Genomic DNA, 21895 nt, shown 5'->3' with positions numbered 1-21895 from the left:
TTTTTCTTAAACACCAATGCACAAACCACCAGAACAGAAAGTCAGCTTTTAGGAATCCCTAACATATAATATTTTCCATTGTAATTTTCTAATCCCTACTATGTAATAAACAGATTTTCTTCCAAACATGTCAAGACACAAGTAAAATTCAAAACAATGCACTGTTGTCATTTTTACCTTTTAATGGGAATTTCTGAAAAGTCATTACAATTACGTGTAACAGAAAGGGCATCAGAAAAATTACCAACATAAGCAGCAGTTGAGGCTTATATTCTAAGTTACTTTATAAAAGAATTACAATGGCACCAAGCTCAGCAAATCTTCTTGGTATTTCTACACTGAAGGAAATTTAAATCTATTGCCCACAGACAAATGTTGCATTTCATAGAATGGTATTACAAACAATTTTCTTTTAGTTTTCTCTCTCAGAACAGAGTTTCTGAAGCAACATTGGGCCTAGGACAAAATCCTGTGTCATACTAACCTTCATGTGCAGATCAAATTTCAAACAAGAGGACATACTTACTTAGCCTCCATTAATTTAATCTTCTGCACTTTGAAGTCCACATGTTGAAGTTGCCAGTTTGAAGGTGTACTTAAGACAATACAGGTGACAACAGCAAATTAACAGACAAAGTATTGTAAAATATGGTATCAACTGCAATTTTACCACTTTATTCAGAACCTCTGAGCAGCACCAAAATTCAAAAATGATCAGTGACACCACTCAGGAACATCCACCTAGAGCACCCACAACAGCTGCAGCCCTTATTTACTCCTTCTCCAAGAGACTAATCTCACATAAAGCAAGCAAAGGCACACAGACTCAAATTCACGTAGTATCTACCAGGGGCACACTTTTTTGGCATTTCACATCTTACCTTCCAAAACACAGATGAGTACAAAACGGCAGTGCACAAGGACTTAATTAAAATAGCAAACATCTGTGATCTCTAAGTTTCAAGCCATCAGCAGTGCTAGTTATCCAGACCCTACTCATAAACTACCTTCCAAGGTAAGGAAAGCACAGCCTTCACAGAGACTAACAGAAGTCCTTTTGGAATGCCAGACTGAAAGCCAAAAGGCTGAGTCAGAACTTTCTGCAGAGAGTATCTTTTTCAGAAAGCCCGGCCCTTGGCCAGGCACATCTCTGCTCCTCAGCGATGTGCCCCGGGGGGCAAACAGCAAGTAAGGGAAGGAGGGAATTATAGAGCAACAGCCATAGGAAAAATAACCCACGAAATCCTTTTATTAATTAGTTCCCTTCAACACAGGATTACATCAACGAGAAACAGAAGGGCCTATGTACGCACCATAATTACTTATGACAGGAATACACAACGTAGAAGAGCTCCACACCAGAACCGTACTTAATGAAGATGCACCAACCGCGGCGGTGAGTGCGGCCCCCGAGGCAGGCAGGAGGGGAGAAGCCCCCCTCGCTGGGCGCCCCTCCGCTCCCGAGCCTCTCCGCAGGAGCAGCCCCCCACTACCCTCCACAGCCGCCCGGGGGGAGCAGGGCCTCCCTCAGCGGGCGGATAACGTCTAACCGCCTGAGCCGCCGCCCATCTCCTCAGGCAGTCCGGCCGAGCTGGGGTAAAGCCGGGCTACCCGGGGGTAATGCCCCAGCGGCATTCGCCGGCCGCAGTCGCCGGCCACAGCCCCGGCGCCCGAGCCCAGCGGCACAGCGAGTTGAGGGAGGGCAGCCCACCCCCTCCACCCACCCCCGCCCAGCCCAGGCCGGCGCGGCCGCCCGCCAGCGCCCCGCGGGGAGGCCGGCTGCCGCCGCCGAGCACTCACTCTGTGCGGATCCATGATGAGGAGGGAGCGGCGCCAGCACCGCCGGCAGCGCCCGGCCCCGCGTAAACACGGCCACGGACGCCGCCGCCCCCCGGGCAGACCACGCCCCGCCCCGGCCCGGAGCGGCGCGGCGCACGCGCGCCGGGCTGCGTCTGCGCGCATGCGCGCTGCTCTCCGCCCCATACCCTCCCTCCCCTTCATTTCCCCCTCGCGCACGCCGGCGGCACGTGCGCCTCGCCTCGCCGCCCCTCCCGGGAGAGGCCTGTGGGCATGCGCTAGTCGGAGCCGGCAGCCGAAGGCGGGGACAGGCTGCGAGCGGGCTGCGCTGGTTGCAGCGCGTTCGAGCCCCGGCACCGGGAGATGGAGCGCCCACGCCGCGGGTGTCAGGCAGCGGGAGAGAGCCGGGTCTCCCCACGCCGAGGCCGGTGCCGAGGCCTGGGGGAGGCAGGCGGGCAGGCACCCCAAAACTCTGGGTGGCGCCCGTGGGAAGTCTCCAGGCCGGCGCAGCCCCCGCGTGCTTGCCTCCCACTGTGGGTCGCGGGGCAGGGGTCCCGCCACAGGCAACAGAGCCCTCACCCCAGCCGCCATCTGTGATGGCAGCAGCGCCACAGTGGCAATAGTGTACCTTCTGTTGTGCTGTGTCGTGTTATCATGCTGTATCGGCTGTACGTATACTAGGTTAGATGTCCCGTCAGGCAGCTTTGCTTTATCTCAGAGCTCACTAATCCCATTTAAAAAAAAAAAGGATCGTTTCACTGCAGTATTGGAAAGAAATAGTAATTTCACTTTACAGAAATACAGCCATAAAACAGCCGTGGGGCTGAAGCGTAGCCTTAGGGTTTTATAGCTGCTTTGAGTGCTGCGCTGATATTAAAAAGCAATGCTTTCCACATTGGGTGCACAGCAGCAGGAGCCCACTGCTAGCGTGGAAGTTTATCACAGTTGGGACGTTTTGCCACCTACCAGTGAAGGTATCTCTTTAAATGCATTTATGCCCCTGCGAGCCCTGTGTCACCATGGTTTTAACTTCTCCGTGGGCAGCGCTGTACGAACGCAGGGCAGGAGGAACCGCAGAAGCACAAGGTGGTGTTGACCTGCCAAGAGGCGGAGCTCCAAGTCTTCCCTGCTCCGTCCAGAGGTCTCCTGCGGCTCCATTACCAGGCACGGGCTGGGCCTTGGCTGAGGTTTGAACATTTGTTGTAGTTATTAGAGGTACCTGATATCTTATGTGTTCCGATTACCGCCCACAGCCTGTGCTGGTAGTTTCCACTTGAAACCTTTGAAAGAAGAGGAAGAAAAATCATGTCTGGTTGTACCACAGCTCAGTCTGATAAGAGGCAATGAGTCTTACACCCGCAGGAACAACACTACTGGGACCAGCACATACCCCTTGGCTACCCACAGCAGAGGGTCTGGCCCTGCCTTGCACAGCTGCTGATTTTGCTGGTCCTGAATAGAAAACTCCAACTGCCTTTTGCTTGAGGAGAGCACATAAATCTCTTGGAATGGTTTCGGACCATTTGGAGCTCAGGGCATGGCTGCTGCTACAGAAGTTGGCAGCCTGCAGCTGCTGGGGGACGTGGCTGGTGGTGGCAAATGGGAAAGCATTAGGACCGAATGATAACTGGGACTGCTCCATTGCAACCCACCTGGACATCCTCCCTTCATATGCATCCTTTCTGTTTCATCCCAGACGGGCAACAAGGGGTTTCAAAGTTGGGGAGTGGTTTCATCCTCTTAGTGATGACATCCATTCAGAACAGGACTTACCTATAGTATCTTCCTGAGGGTTAAAAACATGCTAAATCTTTTCAAGAAGACAGCTATTGCTCTTAAAATGAACTTAGCGCCTACATAACTAAACACAACTTCTCAGGGAGACTGCAGACTTACCCTGTACGTAACTCCGTGAATCAAGGATCAAAAGGCATCGATGCTGTTTCCCCCAAACAGTTTAGCAACAAAATAGTAAAACTCAAAAGGATTTTTGATGTTTTGGCCTGGGAGAGAATTTGTCAGCTAGGTCAGAAGTAGTGCCTGTGGTCAGACACCCGGGGTGCCAGTAACGGGGCACACATGCCTCAGGAAGGGGCACATTTGACTCTGAAACCTTTTGCAGTGTGTTGGGGTGGGTGGTTAAATTCAGGTCTGAAGTTGCTGGCCCACTTCTTAATTCCAGTTCTGGATTATGTGGAAAGATTCAACCACACATCTTCCTGTATGATTTCTCATTTCAAAACTGCAAATGCAAGGGAAGAGTCACCATCCAGAAATAATTCCACGGTTTTATGGGTTTCTTCAGCACTCTTGTGAACATAAATTGAGCAACAAAATATGTACTAAGAAGATTTTCTCTAGAGTTGTTCATGTTCATTTTTTATCCATGATGGGAGATTTTTAAAAAAGGAAGGACTGGTGAGAAGAAATATTCCAGATTATTAGAATAGGCCCTAAAGGAACCTGTAATGACATATTACTGCTTTATACACTGGGAAATAAGAGAACAAGGCAGGAACATGTGCAGATCCTTGGCAGCCTTTGAACCTGGGTCCTGGACAAAACCCCTGTTAGGTAGGGTGCCTGACAAGCAGATGGTCACTAAGCTAACATATGACCAGAAACACTGCTGGCAGGATACTAGAGAGGATAGAGAGTATCTTCTAAGTTAAGGCTCTTAGCTTATTTTAGGCCAAAAAGAGATGCCACAGGAAGAAGACTGAAAGGAAACAATGGCAAGAATTTGGAGGAGGAAGAAATACTTCAGCTCCCTAAAACAAGAATGGACCAGCTTGGGCAGTCAATACAGAATTGATACAATAAAAATACAACTAGAGGTTGGATTTAATCTGTCTCTACACAGGATGGTAAATGAGACACATCTATTTATCAAATTTGTCTTTAAAACAGAGATTAGAAATTTAAGGAAGGACTTTTCCCCAGAGGAAATTTCTTCTGGCACCAAACATGCTGTTTCCTTACAGTATAACACCTGAAGCATAATAGCCTTAGCTGGCCACCTCCTAGGAGCTCTTGCTATCTTGAAACTCATGAGAATTACAATATTAATATTCTTTTCTTCCAGCTCCAAGTATAAGATTATGCCCTTTTTGTATTTTCTTCAAACAATAGTCGGATGGCAGTACTTATATTTATTTACAGTGCCAGATACATCTATGTATCATGTGAGGAGGAGGCAGCAGGTTGCATTTCTGTATCATAGAAGGCTTGGAAGTGGTTAAAACTGATACTAAAACTCTGTCTGAGAAACCAAGCTAGCAAAATAACAAGGTAGGAAGACAGCTGTGGATGGCCTTTAAAACACAGTATATTTGCTTTGTGCTGGCTTTGAGGAGGGCTGGACCCTGTGATGACTGCTACAGACATGAGAGTTGCTTATGTGCATTTCAGTGTGGCTCTGGCATCAACTAACCCCTCTCCTTGCGCCGCTCAAAGTCACCATGACCTGTTGTTTTGAAAAGGCCTTCTTTTCGTGTCTTAAAACAAGGCAGCTCACTCCCACCATTGACCTGGAGCCCTTCTGTTCTTTTGAGCGTATGGGCAAGGGCATGTACCAAAGCAAGGGGCGAGTGCCAGAAAAATGCCCCAACAGGCTCCTCATTGATGCAGACTTTTCTTGCTGCATCAGTTTTTTCCTTTTTTTTTTTTTTTTTTTTTTTGAGCAGGAGGTCAGAAACCACCAGCACCATCAGAGAGGAAGATTGGTGGAGCAGCAGAGAAGCCTGGATGCCTCGGTGTATGGGACCGAGTCTGCCCCAATAATCTAAGACCACTAAAGGCTTCCCTGGCTTTCCTCCCAGCAAGGTCCCTGAAAACAGCAGGGCTGGGGAGGAGGGTTTTCATGGGTCGTGCCCAGAGCTTCCTGGGAGTCACTGTGGATGGGCTGAGATCGCGGCAATGCTGCTCCTTCAGTGCTTGATTATTACATCGATACCTTGATGAATACCAAAGCTTCGGAAGTCAGTCTGGTGATGGCTGATTATGTTAAATGTAATTACCGCAGTGTTTCCGTCTTGACTCAAGAAAATAAGATTTGTGCAATTTCCTTCTGAACGTCTTTTTTTTTTTTTTTTTGAAACAAATTAAATATTAGCTGCAGTTAAAGAACAGAGAAATTTTGATTAAAATGCCCCCTGCTAGTCCCAAACTGGTAGAGGTGCGCCTGTCTTAGAGTGTTCTGCTTCATATCAAGAATGGAGGACAGCGGGCAGAGGGAAACAGGCTTTCTTTGAATCAGTTAGTCACTGCACTGAAGGAAACACAGTGAGGTTTTATTTAAGCGCATGCAGAGAAGGCTGTGGCTATCAAATCTCCTTTATTGTTTCAACAGGCTCTGCAACCACAGAATTAAAATGTGCACACAAACGTTGCTTTGAGAGAAGAAGTGTGCGTTATATACGTACAGTGTAGTAGGGCTTTAATTTTTGATGAATTATCTTAGTAGTTTTGGGAAAGTAGCGGAAAATCGGCGAGGACGATTGTAAACACGCTCAAGTGACTTGCTCCTGCCTTGTCAGAAAACACATATATCACACTAATTGTTCTTTAGTCTTGTGTGCTCCACAAGTAGAATACATGTGCTTAGATAACATAGGCCTGCTATGGAGTCAGAGGCACCTTATCGAACATGCTTGAGATGCCTGCCCTGCTGTCAGAGATCAAAACACAGTGGAAAACTATGCCTCCTGTCATCCCTAATATACAGGTGAGAACAGCCAGTTCGAACTCTCTGTCTTGCTAACATGGACCCTCCCGTTATCAAGGACTCTCTCGCTGTGCCTGTGTCCCCCACTTGCATGCCTCTGCCCGGGGGGTGCTTCAGAGATCCCCCAGTCCGCGAGGTATTGAGATTTAAATTTGGTCTTTGCCTTTCATCTGTGGTTTTGTGGTTGTTCCCATGTCCTGCCTTTGTCAGCTCACACAGCAGTCTTCCAATTAGAAAGGGAAGAGAGTAAAATGTGTTCTGAGACTTGAACAGTTGATTTTCCTCCCCTGGAATGCACATTAAAATCTACTGCATTGCTGGTTTTATACATACTAAGGCATTCTTTAAAAAAAAAAATAAAACAAAACAACAACCTAGAATTGAAAACAAACAAACAAAAGAGAAGTGAGACTTGCATTGCTCTTCACTAATGATACTTTCATACCAGCGTAAATAAGGTGTCAAATGAGGTTTTTGAAGCTTTTTAAATAATATTTTCCTCATTTAAAGCACTGTAAGTCAGTAGTGAATCTGCCTTTAAAGGCATTGAATTGCGAGGAGGGAGGAGAGGAGTTTGGTGTGTGATTGGTGTAAAAACCATCATCACCACTTGGTACACAATAAATCAGGATAGGCAGGATGAAATCTTTTTCACCAGAGCTCCAACTTGACATCATCACTGTTACAGAAAAGCTTGGAGCCTGAATCCATTAAGGACACATCCTGCACCAGGTAGCAGAGTGCCTCCCTCTCCCTTGCTCCGTGCAGCCTGGAGTTCAAGCCTTGGATATTTCTGAGGAGGAGGGAAAATAAGAAAAAAAGAAGAAATGTGGCATGGAGCATCTCCTTGATCAGGCACAGCACTTGGATATGGAGGTTTTGCTGTTTGCCTGTGTAGAAACCTGACTTCTCTGAGCACAGTTTGCTGCGAAGGCAATGGATGTACAACAGGCTTCCCAGCAGCTGGTCCTGTAGGTCAGGGAGGGGAGTATTGCCGGCCTGCCATTGAACCACAGCCTCTTCCAGAAGACCTAAACATCCTGCCCCATGCAGATTAATTTTGTAGGTTTGGTGAAAGGGTCTGTACACACTCCAGGTGCTCCACATGTTATCTGCACGTGCCCCAAAACCTGCTTTAAAAAATTCCTGAAGACACAAGAGAAAATCATACCTACGCTAATGACTTATACACCTTGTGTTCTTCTCCAGAGTTCCTTTTACTGTTAAGTTCCACATTTATTTTCTCTCACACTTCTTATTCCCATATCCATAGTTTCATACTCTCAATATTGCTACTGTGTGTGACCCTCCCACATATACCACATACCACTGTGCACCCGTATTTTAAGGTATCTCCTCTGTCCATCACTGTCAGAGCATCTTTCCCTTGGGGCAGGGTCCTAAGCCCCTTGGCTCCCAGCCCATGCCGTGGTGCCAGAAGTATCACAGAGACGCTTGCAGCTGTGCCTTGGGTCACATTCTTGTTCAGATTGGTAGGGACATAGTAAAAACTGTATGTGGTTGCAGAGGAAACTGAAGAGAGATGAGTTGTGCACATTTTGGGTACACTTAAGCCTACAGAAAATACCCCTCCAGTGCCACAGATTGTGACAGAGCTCACGATAACTGGGACTGAAAGAAAATGGCTATCCTCCATCCCAGGAAACTGGCCTTACAATAAAATACATGAGCTGTGGGAGTAATAAAAAGGAGCATCCAAGCTGAGTAAAACCAGACCATTGCCCAGTGCTGGTACCAGCTTGTTGGTAGCACATCAGTGCCTTAGCACAGCACCAAGCTTGTGCCATCTCTGGGAGCCAGCGCTGCTGTGAGTTTTGTTCTCCTGCTACCGACTCACTCTGTTGGGTGAGATAAGTTTCAAAAGCACCCAGCTCATTTGAGTTTGGCCTTCAATTTCACTTAACTACTGTGGATTTCTGTCTTCCATCCCTGCCCTCCCCCCCCCAGAGAGAGAGAACTCTTCAGGATACAGGATGTATCTATATAGGGAGGACATACCCACATACACTACTCAAATAAAGCAGAGCCAAGGGAGTTCATGAGAGCTCCTGGAAAGAAACGAAAGACCCATTACGTGAAAACGAAGTATATTGCTCAGGAGTCACCCATCCATGAAGACGAGGGCTGAGTTCTTCAAATCACATCATTTTGTCAGTTCCTGAAGTTGCTCCTCTCATGCCGAAACGCCTGTTGGAATAAGCGTTGACCTGTGTTGAAAAGCGGTGAATAAGTACATTTTCTTAGCCACCGCCTACGAAGGCTTGGCCCAGAGCCACACAGTCCAGAAGTCACTTCACGTTTTAAAACCAGATTTTGAGAAGCCCTGCAGCCAGCCAGACAGGCAGAGGAGATAAACTGGGGAAGAGCAGAGGCAGCAGCAGGAGAAACAGCAGAGAAAGGCAGCTTTTCCACATGGCATGAAAGCAAGCACACCTGGGAAAAAGGGCCTGCTGCTGCCTGTGTTGCCAGTAGAGAGTGAGGGAGCAGGAGGTAAGAGGAGATGAGGAAATAAGAGCTCTGACCTCCAGGGAGAGATGTGCTGGCATACTCCAGTGGAGAGACAAGTTGAAGTTTGGAAGAGAGAGAGCGTAATTAATAAGGTTTTCAAGGCTGGCTGCACTTTGCTAGGCTGTACGGTCGGCTGCACTCCTCTGGTCATTAGAAGTTCAGGAATACTTCTTTTCCAACATGCTGCCTGGACTTCCCCTCTTCTAATAAGATGTTCCCAAAGCAAATTGTGGGCAAAGGCTTTTGCCCCCATGGCAGACTGCCACTAGTGCTGGGGCACCGCTGCCCTCAGGCAGCCAGTGAGTGCCAGTGGATGGTGGGGCGCACCATGGAGGATGCAAGGCTCCCTAAAGCTGCTTCATAGCGAGGATTAGCCACTGTCCTCTTAATGGGCTCAAGACCTCCTAATCCTGTTTTTTGTGCTGCAGACTGGTTTGCCCTCCTCACCTAGGGCAGGCACAGGCCCTGTGTGCACTGTTGTCCACCGCAAGGAGCTTGCGGAGGACTAAAGGTGTGGCTATATGAAGCCCCTGCCCTCTGGTAGGAAAGTCGCCTGGGCTAGGTGACAGGCGGGTGGCTGCAAACGCCCAGCTGATGGCACTGTGTCTTCATCAGTCTGTCTGGCCGGAGGAGAGCAGAGGGTTACCTGCCCGTGATCTGTGTCTAGCAGGAATGCTGTAGCTCCTCTAGCAGGAACGCTGTAGCTCCAAACGTGGTGCATGGCCTGTCGTGTTTACCCTCTAGTTTGCTGAACAGGGTGGTGGGTCTGAAGGCTTTGCACAGGAGGAAGCTCTTGCACACACAGAGGTGGTAGCCTGGGCACAATGGAGCTGGAGGCTGTGGTGCGGAGGGCAATCCTGGCTCTCCTCTTGGGAGCTGCAGACCGTCTGAAAGCCAGAGCCAGACAGCCCCACACCTTCCTCCCAAGGACAGCCACCTCCAGCTCCACCCCAACATCACCAGCACCCTCCTGCAAAGGAAGAGATGCACCCAGTCCTCAGTTCACAACCTGTGGCCAAGCAGATGCATTTCCCCTCCCCGTGGTGCCTACCTGCTCTCTGGGGCAGGGTGAGCCATGATGCAACCAGTCAGAGACATCCCATGCCCTTCATGGCCTGCCGGCTCCCTCCACAGGGTGGCATGGCCACCCAGGTCAGCAAAGCTCCACAGTGAAGCTCCACAACGTGCTCCTGTAGAAGGGTGCAGCTGTTGCCAGAGACCTGCAATGGAAAGCAGGCTGTTGTGGTCCTCGAGAAAATGTCTGTGCGTTGTGCATGCCTTTCTTCACAGAAACAGCTGCCTGCTGGTAATGCAATTTGGATGTGTCTGGCTTGAAGGCCCTGCCGTTTGCTGGCCAGCTGGCCAAATGGGCAGCTTGCTGGTCACTGACAGGCATTTATAGTTTATAATGTTTTTTAACTGGATCCTCCTGGGGCCATGTCCTCTTCTGAAGTGTCTGCAGTTTTGCTCAGGCAAATAGAGTTTACCGACGTTGTTGGGGACACGTGAAGAACTTCGTAAAAGATTTGAAGATCAAAGACAAGGCAGAGAGATGGGGGATTTGAATTTGCAAGCACTTTTGCTGGCAAGCGGCATTATCCCAGGGCTTGCACTGCATCTCCACAGGCACTCCCAGAGCTGGGTATCAGCAGCACCCATCGCTGCACTCCCTGTTCCCTCCTGTGTCCCAGGCTCCCCCAGTCTCCACAGCCCTCACCCACCAGGGGATGCCAGGGGTCTGTGCAGAAGAGGACACCATGAGCCTGCTGCAGGGACACACCTGACATTAGAAGAGCTTGCATGTGTGTTGGTCTGTGTGCCTGGGACCATGGGGGTCTGCCAGCCACCAGCTGCGATCTCTTGGAGGAGAGGTGGGTTACAACACGTGGCACCATGCTCTGCTAATGTCACTAGCTGGAGGAAGTTTTAATTTAAAAATTAAAAATTTAAAAAATGCCAGGTTCTGAAAACACTAGTCACTTAAGGGTGCTCTCGGGTGTCAGTTGAAAAGTGCAGTGAAATCCTGCAGAAATCAATGAGAGTCTCTCCGCGTTACCTGAACTGGAGCCGGTGTGGAGTGCCTGACTTACTCCTGGCTTCTCAAAGGGAGCACTTGAAATAAATTACAGTATTTAGCTTATAACTGGACCTAAGGCAAAACACACTTTAAAACAAAGCTTTAGGGTTGTTTAGATCTGAGTCCAGGCTCTATTTCTGAATAAAATGTAAACAGATTACCGCTTGCATTTATGGTTGTGTTGCCATGTGCTGAGTGCTGTGCTAATGAGGGACCCTGCACCTAGCACTTTCCCTTAAATGCTACTTGAAGAATGAAGTTGAAAACCACCACGCATAAGGCCTTTGGGTCCTTGTTCAAACCATTTCAGGGCGAGATGTTTAAAAGCACTTGAACGTGCATTTCTGTTCTCCCCTCTGCTTGTACTGCAATTAAGAGGAGGCAGAGTCAAGTGCAGTTGAAATTCTACCACTAATATTTTGTATTGGAGTGGGACCCCTGGTTTACCAAGCGCTACACAATGACTGACCTGCACAGAGACGGGAATTGTAGCATGGACGTCCAAGGATGTAGCGACACATCCCTGTTCTGTGTTGCCAGCATTTAGCTACAAAGCAAGGAGATTAAAGCTTAAAATAGTAGCAGAACTGCATGGTCATCAACTGATCTCGTAAAAGGCAGGGCAGAGATTTGAAGCTGTTGTCCGTCTGCCTACCTTCACTGAAGCTACCGGGGCAAGCCAGAGTTGCAGAATGGCGACAGCTTCCATTTTCTTTCCCTGAGGGATGCTGAAACTCTGAGACAGACAAATTTGATACCTAGCTTGCCAAACGACAGAGATAGCAAGGGAAAGACGAGAAACGTTGCAGGAGCAAGAGTGGGGGTGAGCAGCCATGGCAGTGGGACAGCTCAGATGTGAGCTGGAAGAGCTGAGAGGTGTCGTGGAGGGAAGGTCTGTGTGGAGGAGAGGTGGGGATGACACATGGTGTTCAAGGCTGGGGCCAAGGGCTCGATCTGGGAAAAGCACAGAGGACAGCAGAGAACAAGAGGGAGGCACGATGCCCGGGTGAGAGTGTGGGGGAAGCAAAGCGGCGTAAGGCAGATGGGGAGAAGGAAAGTGGCTGAGCATACGGACAGCAGGAGCACAGACCGAGTTTTACCTGTGGCATGAAGATCTCCTGTCTGTCCAAAGAAAAGAAAAAAATAGGGCTGCAGCAATTGAGGTGAGGTAAAAGAGGTGATTCAGGGGGTGTGAACCTCAAGGACAAGAAGAGAATTATAAAAGGGTTGAAAGTTACATTTCTGCACCTCTGTGGAGGCAGTGTTGCATTTGTTTGTGCACCCCCTTAGCAGAGCAGCAACGAATGATGGATCTGACCCCTTAAGTTCCCATATCTTGCAGGGAAGTGTGGCTGCACAGCAAAAGAAGATTGGCAGCAACAAAAAAAACCAAAACCCACAGTACGGTTGGGCATGATGAGCCATAACTCTCCTTAAGAACAAGAAACTGGCGAGCGTGAAACGGGTGTTCTGACGCTGTCCTACATTTACCGTAACTGCAGCACAAAGGGGGCGGATCACCTTCACCCCGAAGGGTAATTTCCTGCTGCCTCCTGGAGAGCAATAACCTCTGGCGCATCGCCTTGGGTGGCACTCTGATAAGCTAGCTGGAGGAGGCAAGGACGGGAGCCGGGGGTGGAGGTCAGGTACCGGGACAACGCCAGTGCCTTGTGCACCATCTCCTGACTCTGGGCTGGGCCAGTGGAGAGGCCAGCTTCTTATCTGTCCACGCGCCTCGCGCCGCTCATAGGCCGGCCGCCGCCGGCACGGAAGTCACGCCAGGCGCTTGGACCGCAGGCTGCGGGTCAACCCCGCCTTGGAGGAGGGGGAGGGAGGTGGGACACACACCAGTAACCGCCAGAAGGTCATCGAGCTGGCGACAGCCAAGAGGGTAGCAAACCCCACAGCAGCGCTGGCACAGCCCGGAGCCCACCCTGGGGGCAGGCTCAGGAGGCAGAGGGGGCACCGAGATAAGGGGTGGCAGGAAAGAGCCCTTTGAAGCCAGGCCGGACGGCTGCAGGACCTCAGCCCAGCTCACAACAGGGCGGTCCCCAAATGGGAGCTGCTCCGGGAGCTGCTCCAGGAGCTGCCTTTGAAGACTGGAGACTTCCTTGCCGCCGGATTATTTTTGTGGTGAAAGATTCCATGCCAGGGGCTCTCAGGAGGCGAGCTGCCCTTTGCTGGCTTGTTAGAGGCCAAGAATAGATACAAAAACGGAGCAGTTTGCTCTTACAGGAGAAAGTAGAGGAGAAATAAAGAATTGCGGTTTTCTTTCAGAGTGCTGCACTCCATCAGGACAGTGAAAGCACCGCTGCTGGGGGGCTTCCAAGCCCAGGGAGCACCGTGCATCCATGCGCGCTGTGGGAAGCGGTTGCATATTGCCAGGGCATTAAATCAGATTCCCTAATGAGCTCTGAGCTGCTAGCGAGATCCGGCAACCCCAGCAACCTCCATTTTCTGGGAGCTCGCTGAAATGGCCTGCAGTGAAGCCAGCACGGCCGGTGTGGTTTCCTGACCCTCATGCCCGGGGGAAAAAGCAGGCCTGTGCCGCCCCGGAGGAGTAAAGAGGGCTCAGTGCCCACCGAGTTGAACCAGACGGGGTTATTTACGGAGGACATTGCCGAGCCGAGCGTGCGGCCGGGCGGCCGCGGCCCCTCACTCCCAGCTGTGGCCCGTGAGGGGGAGCTGTGGGCAGCCAAACACCCGGGGCAGGGAGCGTGGTGTGGAATGACCACCCTCTCGTCCCGGGCTGTGCCCGGGGGAAGGGGAGGGCACAGAAAATTCGCTGGTCAGCACGGGCCCGGGCACAGCCTTTGGCAGGAAAAACCTCCTCCCGCTGGCAGCCCGCCATGAAAATCACTTGCTGGCTTCTCTGTAACGCCATTTAATTGAACACAGGAGGAGTTTCAGGGGATGTGCATTTCCTGCGATGCTATTTTGGTGTCAAAATTACTCTATCAGCAGCAAAATGGGGTTATGATGAAGCACCGATCTTATTAGCTAATTGTGCTTGCTCGTCTATGGTTGTTTATTTCATGGCCAAATTACAATGGTTGGCTGATGGGCTCTGGAGCCAGAATGCTTTTAATTCCCGCTGGATTTCATTATTGTGACTGCAAAGGAAGGAACAGAATAGCAGATGAAGCTGTTACTGTTTGGGCTCATGATCCTGCCTATGCCTTGTACTGAGCTGTGCCCTCAGGCTCGGCAAGTTGGCAGGACTCATCTGGAAGAGCAAAACCGCAACTTTTCTATTTGTCTCAGCTTTTTTAATACCAAAAAAAAAAAAAAAAAAATTAACCCCTTGGCTCAGGAGCAGCTGCTCTTTTTTTCTAAAGAGTAGCCTAGTTCAGTGTGAAGTGCTTATCATGTATAACAGTTTCTACTGGGTAAACTGCACTAGCACACCACAGGTGTATCTTCATATAGACATGCTCAGCACCACTTGCCTGCTGTGTTACTGCTACCACAGCGAGATGCTGTGTGTTCTGGCCTGCAGTGGTGCATTGTTTCTTACCAGACCTTCTTCACAGGCTTTTCTCCCACAAGGACAGCTTTGCCTCCATGCAAAAGTAAGACACTCAAGGGAGGGTTTCTCCAGAAGCCCTTCTGCTGCAAATCCAATGATCCTCAGACTACAGGGACTCATCTGTCTTCATAGAGTTTTCCCAGATGCCTCCATGCAAATACTTAATTCTAGCCAAAGATGACCTAATTCTTTTTAATTGCCAGCAGCAGCGGTTGTATTCACCCAGGGTAGCTGTAATTGATAGAGGGAGCACAAATACGCACCCTGCAGAGAAACGCACTGCTGCCATCTCTCCAGTAAGTGAGCCAGGGGTAATGCTCTTGGATCCCCTCTGAGCTTTCCTGCAGCCCACTGCTGAGGAGGGTCTCCGTACTTTGGCATCTTATTTACTGCTTACTGCCTTTTCCATGTTTATTGTCCTTTTCCCTACTTACTGCCATTCTAACCTGATCCTTCCAGAAGTGAAACATCAGCAAGAGCTCAGCAGGGGAGGACGTAGCTACAAGGTGCAAATGCAAGGTGCTCTGCAGCCTGGACACTGTGCAAGGCTTTGCCACTGCTGGCACTTAACTATCCTTCTTGACTTCCCGCCTCTGGCTTGGCAGGTCACCAGTCTGCTCCCTCCTTCCCACTTTCTTCACCATGTCACGGGTGGGGCCCTTGTGGAGCCCAAGCAGTTTGTGACCACATACCAAATGTTCACCTTGCTTTGAACAACAGTTTCCTCACCCCCATGTCTCAGAAACTTGATGGGCAAATTTTACTTGTCTTGTTATGTGCTATTCTTAAAGGAAATCCAAATGATTACGGGAAGGTTGGGGGCCCTGGCCTAAGAATACAATGATGTGGGCATAAATGTCAGGTTTGTGTATAGTTCTCCTACATCCTTTATTCAAGCTTTGCTTTCTTATTATTTCTTTCTGAAGCTTAAAAGCTTTTCAAGCTGTGCACCTTCTGGGAAATTCAGACCTGCACACTTGTGTGCTAGGTTTTTTGGGGAGTAAATTCTTTTTTGATAAAGCTCTCAAGCTTCCTCTTCATCATAGGCAGCATGAACCTCAGATGCTCTTCTGGCGGGCTGGTCTCCTGTGGGGATGCAACATATGCCCTTCTGAGGTTTCTTGTTCTCGTGTTATCTCACGATGAATGGATGCAGCACCAGAGATCTTTCAAAAGCAAGCTGTGGAGCTTCTCACCTGGAGGCAGCAGGACTTCTGTGCTTCAGGCTTTATGAAACAGGCAGCAAACTCATGCTTTGAAATCCCTTTACCTCCTCTAGCAATGTTCCAGTATTAGGCATTCAGGTCAAGTTTTGCTGTTGTCATTAGGGGTAGTGTAATTTGGGGAAGTTTGGAAGGGACCCAGCGGTGCCTTCCAACATGTGAATTTTCCTTCTTTCAGGCTCTTCCAGTGGTGTTCCTGGCCTGGGATTTGAGACATCTCGTTTCAGTCAGTTCTGTCACAGAGTGACTGGTGCGTGGTTCGCTTTCAGTTATCAGAGGCTTAAAAAACAAAGACCCTGGGTTCTCTCAAGATATTCTTCTGAGCCCTTCCCCTCCTCCCTCCCTGGGGTTGACATTGTTACTGTTCTTCCCGCTCCATCCTTCTGTTGAAGAGAAGTCAGGGCAATGAAGCCCAACACAGAAAAACAGGGGATATTGAATAACAGCCTGTGCCAGGAAAGCTTTCACTGAAACCAGAAATGTCGGAAACAAATCAGAAGACGACCTGTACTGAAAGGAAGTCAGGATGACTTCATGCATCTAACAAGCTACCAAGGCCCACTAAAGGACTGGAAGGGGTTTGCTAGTGGAGGATTGAGATATTTAAGCATCAGAAGAGGGATGAGTCTCGGCTGTCTGTATCTGTATCATTTCCCTGATCTGTCACAACCTGCTGGTCACCCTCCTGCAGGCTGCAGATCCCCAGAATTCCCTCTTCAGGAGCATGCTCAAGCGTTGCATTTACTGAATTATTTTTTTTTGCCACGGTTTGTATTTTTGTATTCCGCCGGGACTTAATATTTAAAGCTAGAATACAGCTAAGAGCTGTCAGAAAAGTAATTAAAATCAAGGGACATCTTATCAGTGTTTCTGGGACTGTGGCAGACTCTCACTCTTTTTTTTTTTTGGTTGGGCAGGGCACAGGGTTCAGGCCTGTGATTTCTTCTTCAAAGCACTGCAGTGTGAAATACCTGCTCGCCCATTTATTTGTCTCCCACTCCATTACTGTCAGCTGAGGCGGCTAGATAAAACAACTCGGTAGCTTCTGTCATAGGCTTTATTCCCAGCTTTGACTGCTCTCGCGAGGGTCTCAGAAAATCTGCCCTGGCGCTGGATTTTCTTCCGCTTTATTTTTAGTGTATCCAAGGTAAACAAGGACTGAGCAGTAGCTGGAGAGTATGGCAGTAGCTGTCAGAAAAACAGCTTTTTTAGGTGCTCTGTGTGCGGGAATGCAAGCTCCATGCATTTCACACATTAATAATTTAAATAGTAATTAGAAATTCTAAATAATCTCTCCCTGGGCACTAGCTAATCTTCATTAAACATCTAAATACCAGCGACTGAAAGTGGGTCAGCTCCTCAGTGGCCCCGGGTGGGAGGAAGGAGCCGTGCCAGACTTCAGGAGGGCAGGATCTGGCCCTGCTGGCTCTGAGCGGGCTTGCTGCGTGCTGAGGGCTGCGTGCCCAGGTCCCCATCCCCTGCGTGAGGCAGGAGGCAGGGACCCGTGCTTGTCCTGCAAGCAAGGAGACTGGTCCTTCAGCTGTGGTGGGGGAGCAGGGATCCGAAGCTAGCCTCCAGAGGTACTGCTCACTGCCTGCAGCATCGGGGCAGCGGGGACCGCTGTGTGGCCGAAGGACAAATCCTGCTTTTTCAGCTCCAAGTCGTTCCTGTCTTTGCCTCTGTCTCCACTCCTCTCTCCTCTCCTTTGCAGCTCCAGGTCCCTGCTCTCCTGTCCGCTAATAGCTTCCTGGGTTTTCTTGCCCACTCCCCTCCAGTGCCCTCAGGTTCTCCCCTTCCACTTAAAGTCCCATGTCCTGTTCTGTTCTCCCTGCATATCCTTCCCTCACCTAGCCCTCCCTGACTCACCTTCAGCCCCTTCCTTTTTTTAATATTTTCCCTGGAAGCCACAAAACCCTTAGAGCTGGGGGCATCATCGTTGCTCTCCCCAAGACAGTGCTTCAGCCCCTTATCGCTGGGGAGGTTCAGGAGAGCCAAAGAGCTCCTGTTCTGCAGTTCTGTCACAGGCAAAACCCAGTGGAAACCAGAGGGTGTTTTCATAAGCTGTATGCGACGTGCCTCCTGCCCCTTACACCTCTACTGATGAAGAGGGGCATCTCTGGAGTCTCTTTTGCTCCATGCTACTAAAGCTACCTAGGCAAGCAGCTTCACCCTTAATAAACCATGAAAAAGACATTTGGAGCCATGGGGACGCGCTTTCAGAGGAACTGCAGAACACCGAGACAGGCAGCAAAACACTTGGGACACCAGCACGGGACCCTGCCTGTGGGCAGAGGTTCTGTCTGATGGGCTGGCTGGTCCTTTTCATCCTGACTATAGTGATTTGACACACTGGCTTCAGTCTCGGGTTCAGAAGGGGCAGTGGTTCCCAGATAAAGTAAACCATCTTATACAAATGCAGTGCTGAAGCAAGCAAAAGACATTGTTCAGCTTGGCTTATTAGTACCTTAAAAAATTGTCAGTAAAGAAAGCAGGGAGAGGAAAAGGGAAGGAATCTTTGAGATTGAACTTGCCTCTGCTAGTACGATTATACAGATGCTGTTATCAATTGCTTCTATTCACCATCCATCTTCAGCTATCCAGGCTTTTTAGAACATCTCTGCCGAACAGGGATCCTGCTTTGGGGATGAGGAGCATGAACAGGACCTTGCAGAGCAAGGAGGTGGCCGCACAGGAGGTGCTGCATTGGGATGTGCAGGTTGCATAGCTCTCATAATACATAACGAGATTTCCTTCATCCCTCCCTACTCTGCATTTCCCCTAAGCTGTCTGTATAAGGGACCACCTTTGTTCTAAAAACCTCATTCACCCCAACCAGCTCAACAAAGCACTCACATCACACCACTCCTCTTGGCACCAGGACAGCAAGAGAGCCAAGAACGCATGCCCTGCACTGCTGCAGCTACTCTGCTGAAGGGCAGTCACAGAGTGAAGCAAAGCTTGAGCAAGGATCTGGATGGACTCTGCATGCTTTCAGGGCCGTGAGACAGTATTCCTAAGAGAAAAAGCAGGGCTTAGCACCCCATAGGGAAGACACAGAAACATCCTTCTTACTTAAAAAGAAAAACTTTATTTCGATACATTAAAAAATCTATACATTTCTTAGACTAAAATACAGTTTTGCATCAGTATTCTGGCACAATGTCAGTTTACACAGAAAATCTAAGATTAGATCAGCACTGTTAATGTCCCTTCTCTTCCTGCATTCACAGCTTGCAGTATAAAACATTTCAAGTTCTCAAGACAACAATAAACAGTGTCACATTTACTTTTCCCATTCCCAAAGGAGGTGGCATTCCACTGGAAAAAGGAGCACTTTTTAGTTGATCTTGATTCAATGTAGATCACTAAACCAGTTCAGGGGTTTGACTGCGCCGTTAGAAGTATGAGTGAAAGAGGATGAAAAATTTGTTACCAGATGAAGCTCTGATGGACTATGACAATGCAAGTACTGTCAAGCCTTTAAAATCCGTTCAGAAGATTTTCCTTTTTCCTTAGGGTAGTTGCTATAATCAGCAACACAATCCACCATATAGAAATGAATAATTCCTTTCTATAGGTATATAGGATTCCACCTTCTTTCTTGCTCTGAAGAGCTCCAGAGCAAAATAAAAGCAGGGCACAGGGGATGTTGCTGTGAGATGTCTGTGAATGGGAATGTTAAATTTGTTTAACGACTGTAAAGATCCTGCAGAATATTTTCTACCTGTGAAACCCTGCTCTCCATGGCTCCACCTAACCTCTGGCAGCTGCTTTCTGGCCCACATTAGAAACAAAACCACCTTTCTGTTTTCTCCTGCCTCACTCCCCCAGGAGACACTACCCCACTGACAGTAGCACTGTTTTTCTAACGAGAGATATTCTCCCTTTCCAGTTTGAGCAGAGAGCAAGACCCAACCAATACTAACGCTGGAGCAGATGCAGTATTTATTTGAGAGTTAAAAGTCATGAGTTTCGTGGGAACTCCAAGTCAGCGCCCAACTTCTGATGGGTTTCAGGAGTAACCAGCTTCCTAATCTCACAAAACCTTTCCGATATACTCCCTAGCTGCCCCTATTTCACTCAAGCCGGAGGGGAGCGGTGGTGCACTTGAGGAACTGGTAGCCAGCTATGCTGCCAGCATCTTCCATCACATATTTAGAGACACCAGAGCTGTCTTTAAAGTTACTGAAAAATTTGGCTAGTTCTGCTAAAGTCAGCTGGTACTTTTGCTCTGAAGTCTTGCAACTTTGGTTCTAAGGAGAGTGCCATGTTTCTATAGATGTTTCTACATTTCTACAAATGCTTAAAACACCAAATTCTGCTCATCATATTCACACATCACTTGACCGCTTCAGTGAGCAGGGGAGTCGATTCTGATGGTGTTTGCTGGTTTTCTGCTAGTTCTGTTTTAACTGATCTCTGTCACATGAATGCCAGGTAGTTTAGCCTCCAAATGGGTATTTTTAGATGAATTCATGCTACCTATTTTCCCTAGAAATATTTTCATAATCCTAATGTCTCTGAAGAGCTTTGGCTTGATTGCATCAGCTTGCAAAACACTGCAAGACACATCACAGCTCCATCCCAGACCAGAAATTCTGCCTTTTATACATGACCCACATCACAAGAGACAAGTTTCATCTCTTCTCTCATCTCTCTAAATATAAAAGAAAAAAAATACCTTGAGAACAGTATTTGCTACAGAACACAAGAAATACGAATTTACTAGTCTCCATAGTCTCTTGTTATGTGATGAAATAACAGCAGAGATGAAATAGGTGAAAGAGCATTTAAAAATGAAGTATAATTTAGAGTAAACTTCCATCATCCCAACAAACAAGCTGAGTGCAAGGAATGCTTCGAGTAAGTCTGTTGGGTTTTGTTTTGGGAAACACGAAGGTTTTTTTCCACAAAGATGAAATAGGATTTCTGTGGTGATGTGACACACAAACTGTTCAAGAAACAACGGACTTGTGATGTTTAGATTTAGTAAACAGTATCTGCACAGGCAAAGCCATGATTTAAAAAACAGGAATGCTCTTAGGTATCTACTTTTAAATCTCAAGAGCGTTTCTTAAAATGACAGTGCCATGTTCAATACAGCATGTAATATGCACTCATAACCAAATGTTCACTGGATGGTGCTGATGACTATATGTCTGCTACATGCATATAATTCTGACTCTATAACATACATTCATAGAATACATCATAACCACTCAGAGCAAACCACTAAAGTGCATGCCCTGAGGGCACATTAAGTATGTTGTCTCCAACACTGGCTGCTCAATTGCCAGAACACTGATACAGAAAGGGCTCATTTCTGCTTTATATCCCCATTTTGTGCTGAAAGAGTAAGAGCTAGCATCCCCTGCTCCCTCCATGAAAGGGAGCACTGTGGAGCAGGCTAATGGCCCGCTGCTGAAAAAGCCCTTTCAGAAAGAAGTAACCACCCTGAGAAGGTGCTGTACAGAAACGCAGGGAGCGAGTCTTGGATTAACTCTTGGGTAGGCGGACCTGTGTCCTGGGTTAGGCTGGGATGGAGTTAATTTTCTTCACAGCAGCCCGTATGGTGCCGTTTTTTAGATCTGTGACCGAAACAGTGTTGATAACACAACAGTGTTTTACCTGTTGCTGAGCAGTGCTTGTACAGGGTCAAGGCCTTCTCTGCTTCTCACTCTGCCACCCCAGCAGCGTAGGCGGGGGTTGGGCAAGAGGGTGGGAGGGCACACAGCCAGGACAGCTGACCTGAACAGACTGAAGAAATATTTCATACCATATAACATCATGCTTCGCAATAAAATTGGAAGGCGGGGGGGAGGAAGGAAGTTGAAGTTTTCCAAAGCAGCCACTGTGCAGAGACTGGCTGGGCATTGGCCTGCTGGTGGGAGGTGGTGAGTGATTGCCTTTGCATCACTTGGGTTTCTTTTCCTTTTTTTTTTTTTCCCCCCCCTTTACTTAACGAACTAATGCGTCTTCATCTTGACACATGAGTTTTCTTGCCTTTGCCTTTC

At 48.5% G+C, this 21895-nt stretch overlaps 1 protein-coding gene across 6 annotated transcripts in view; it reads right to left on the bottom strand.

Moving 5' to 3' along the window:
- FSD1L (fibronectin type III and SPRY domain containing 1 like) overlaps positions 1-1937 on the bottom strand; it is a 29405-nt gene extending 27468 nt beyond the window's left edge. For 5 of the 6 annotated variants that reach the window (XM_074569754.1, XM_074569751.1, XM_074569752.1 and 2 more), the window contains exon 1: positions 1801-1937. In XM_074569754.1, coding sequence (XP_074425855.1) covers positions 1801-1815 — 15 coding nt within the window. In that variant the 5' untranslated portion in view covers positions 1816-1937. Of the gene's footprint in view, positions 1-1313; positions 1397-1800 lie in introns of those variants that run through there. The other variant, XM_074569753.1, reaches the window with a different exon arrangement.
- Between the last annotated feature and the right edge of the window lie 19958 nt (positions 1938-21895).

This window comes from Larus michahellis, chromosome Z, assembly GCF_964199755.1.
Source record: "Larus michahellis chromosome Z, bLarMic1.1, whole genome shotgun sequence".
In the NCBI taxonomy this organism is placed as follows: domain Eukaryota; kingdom Metazoa; phylum Chordata; class Aves; order Charadriiformes; family Laridae; genus Larus; species Larus michahellis.
This window is presented reverse-complemented; position numbering and strand designations above follow the sequence as displayed.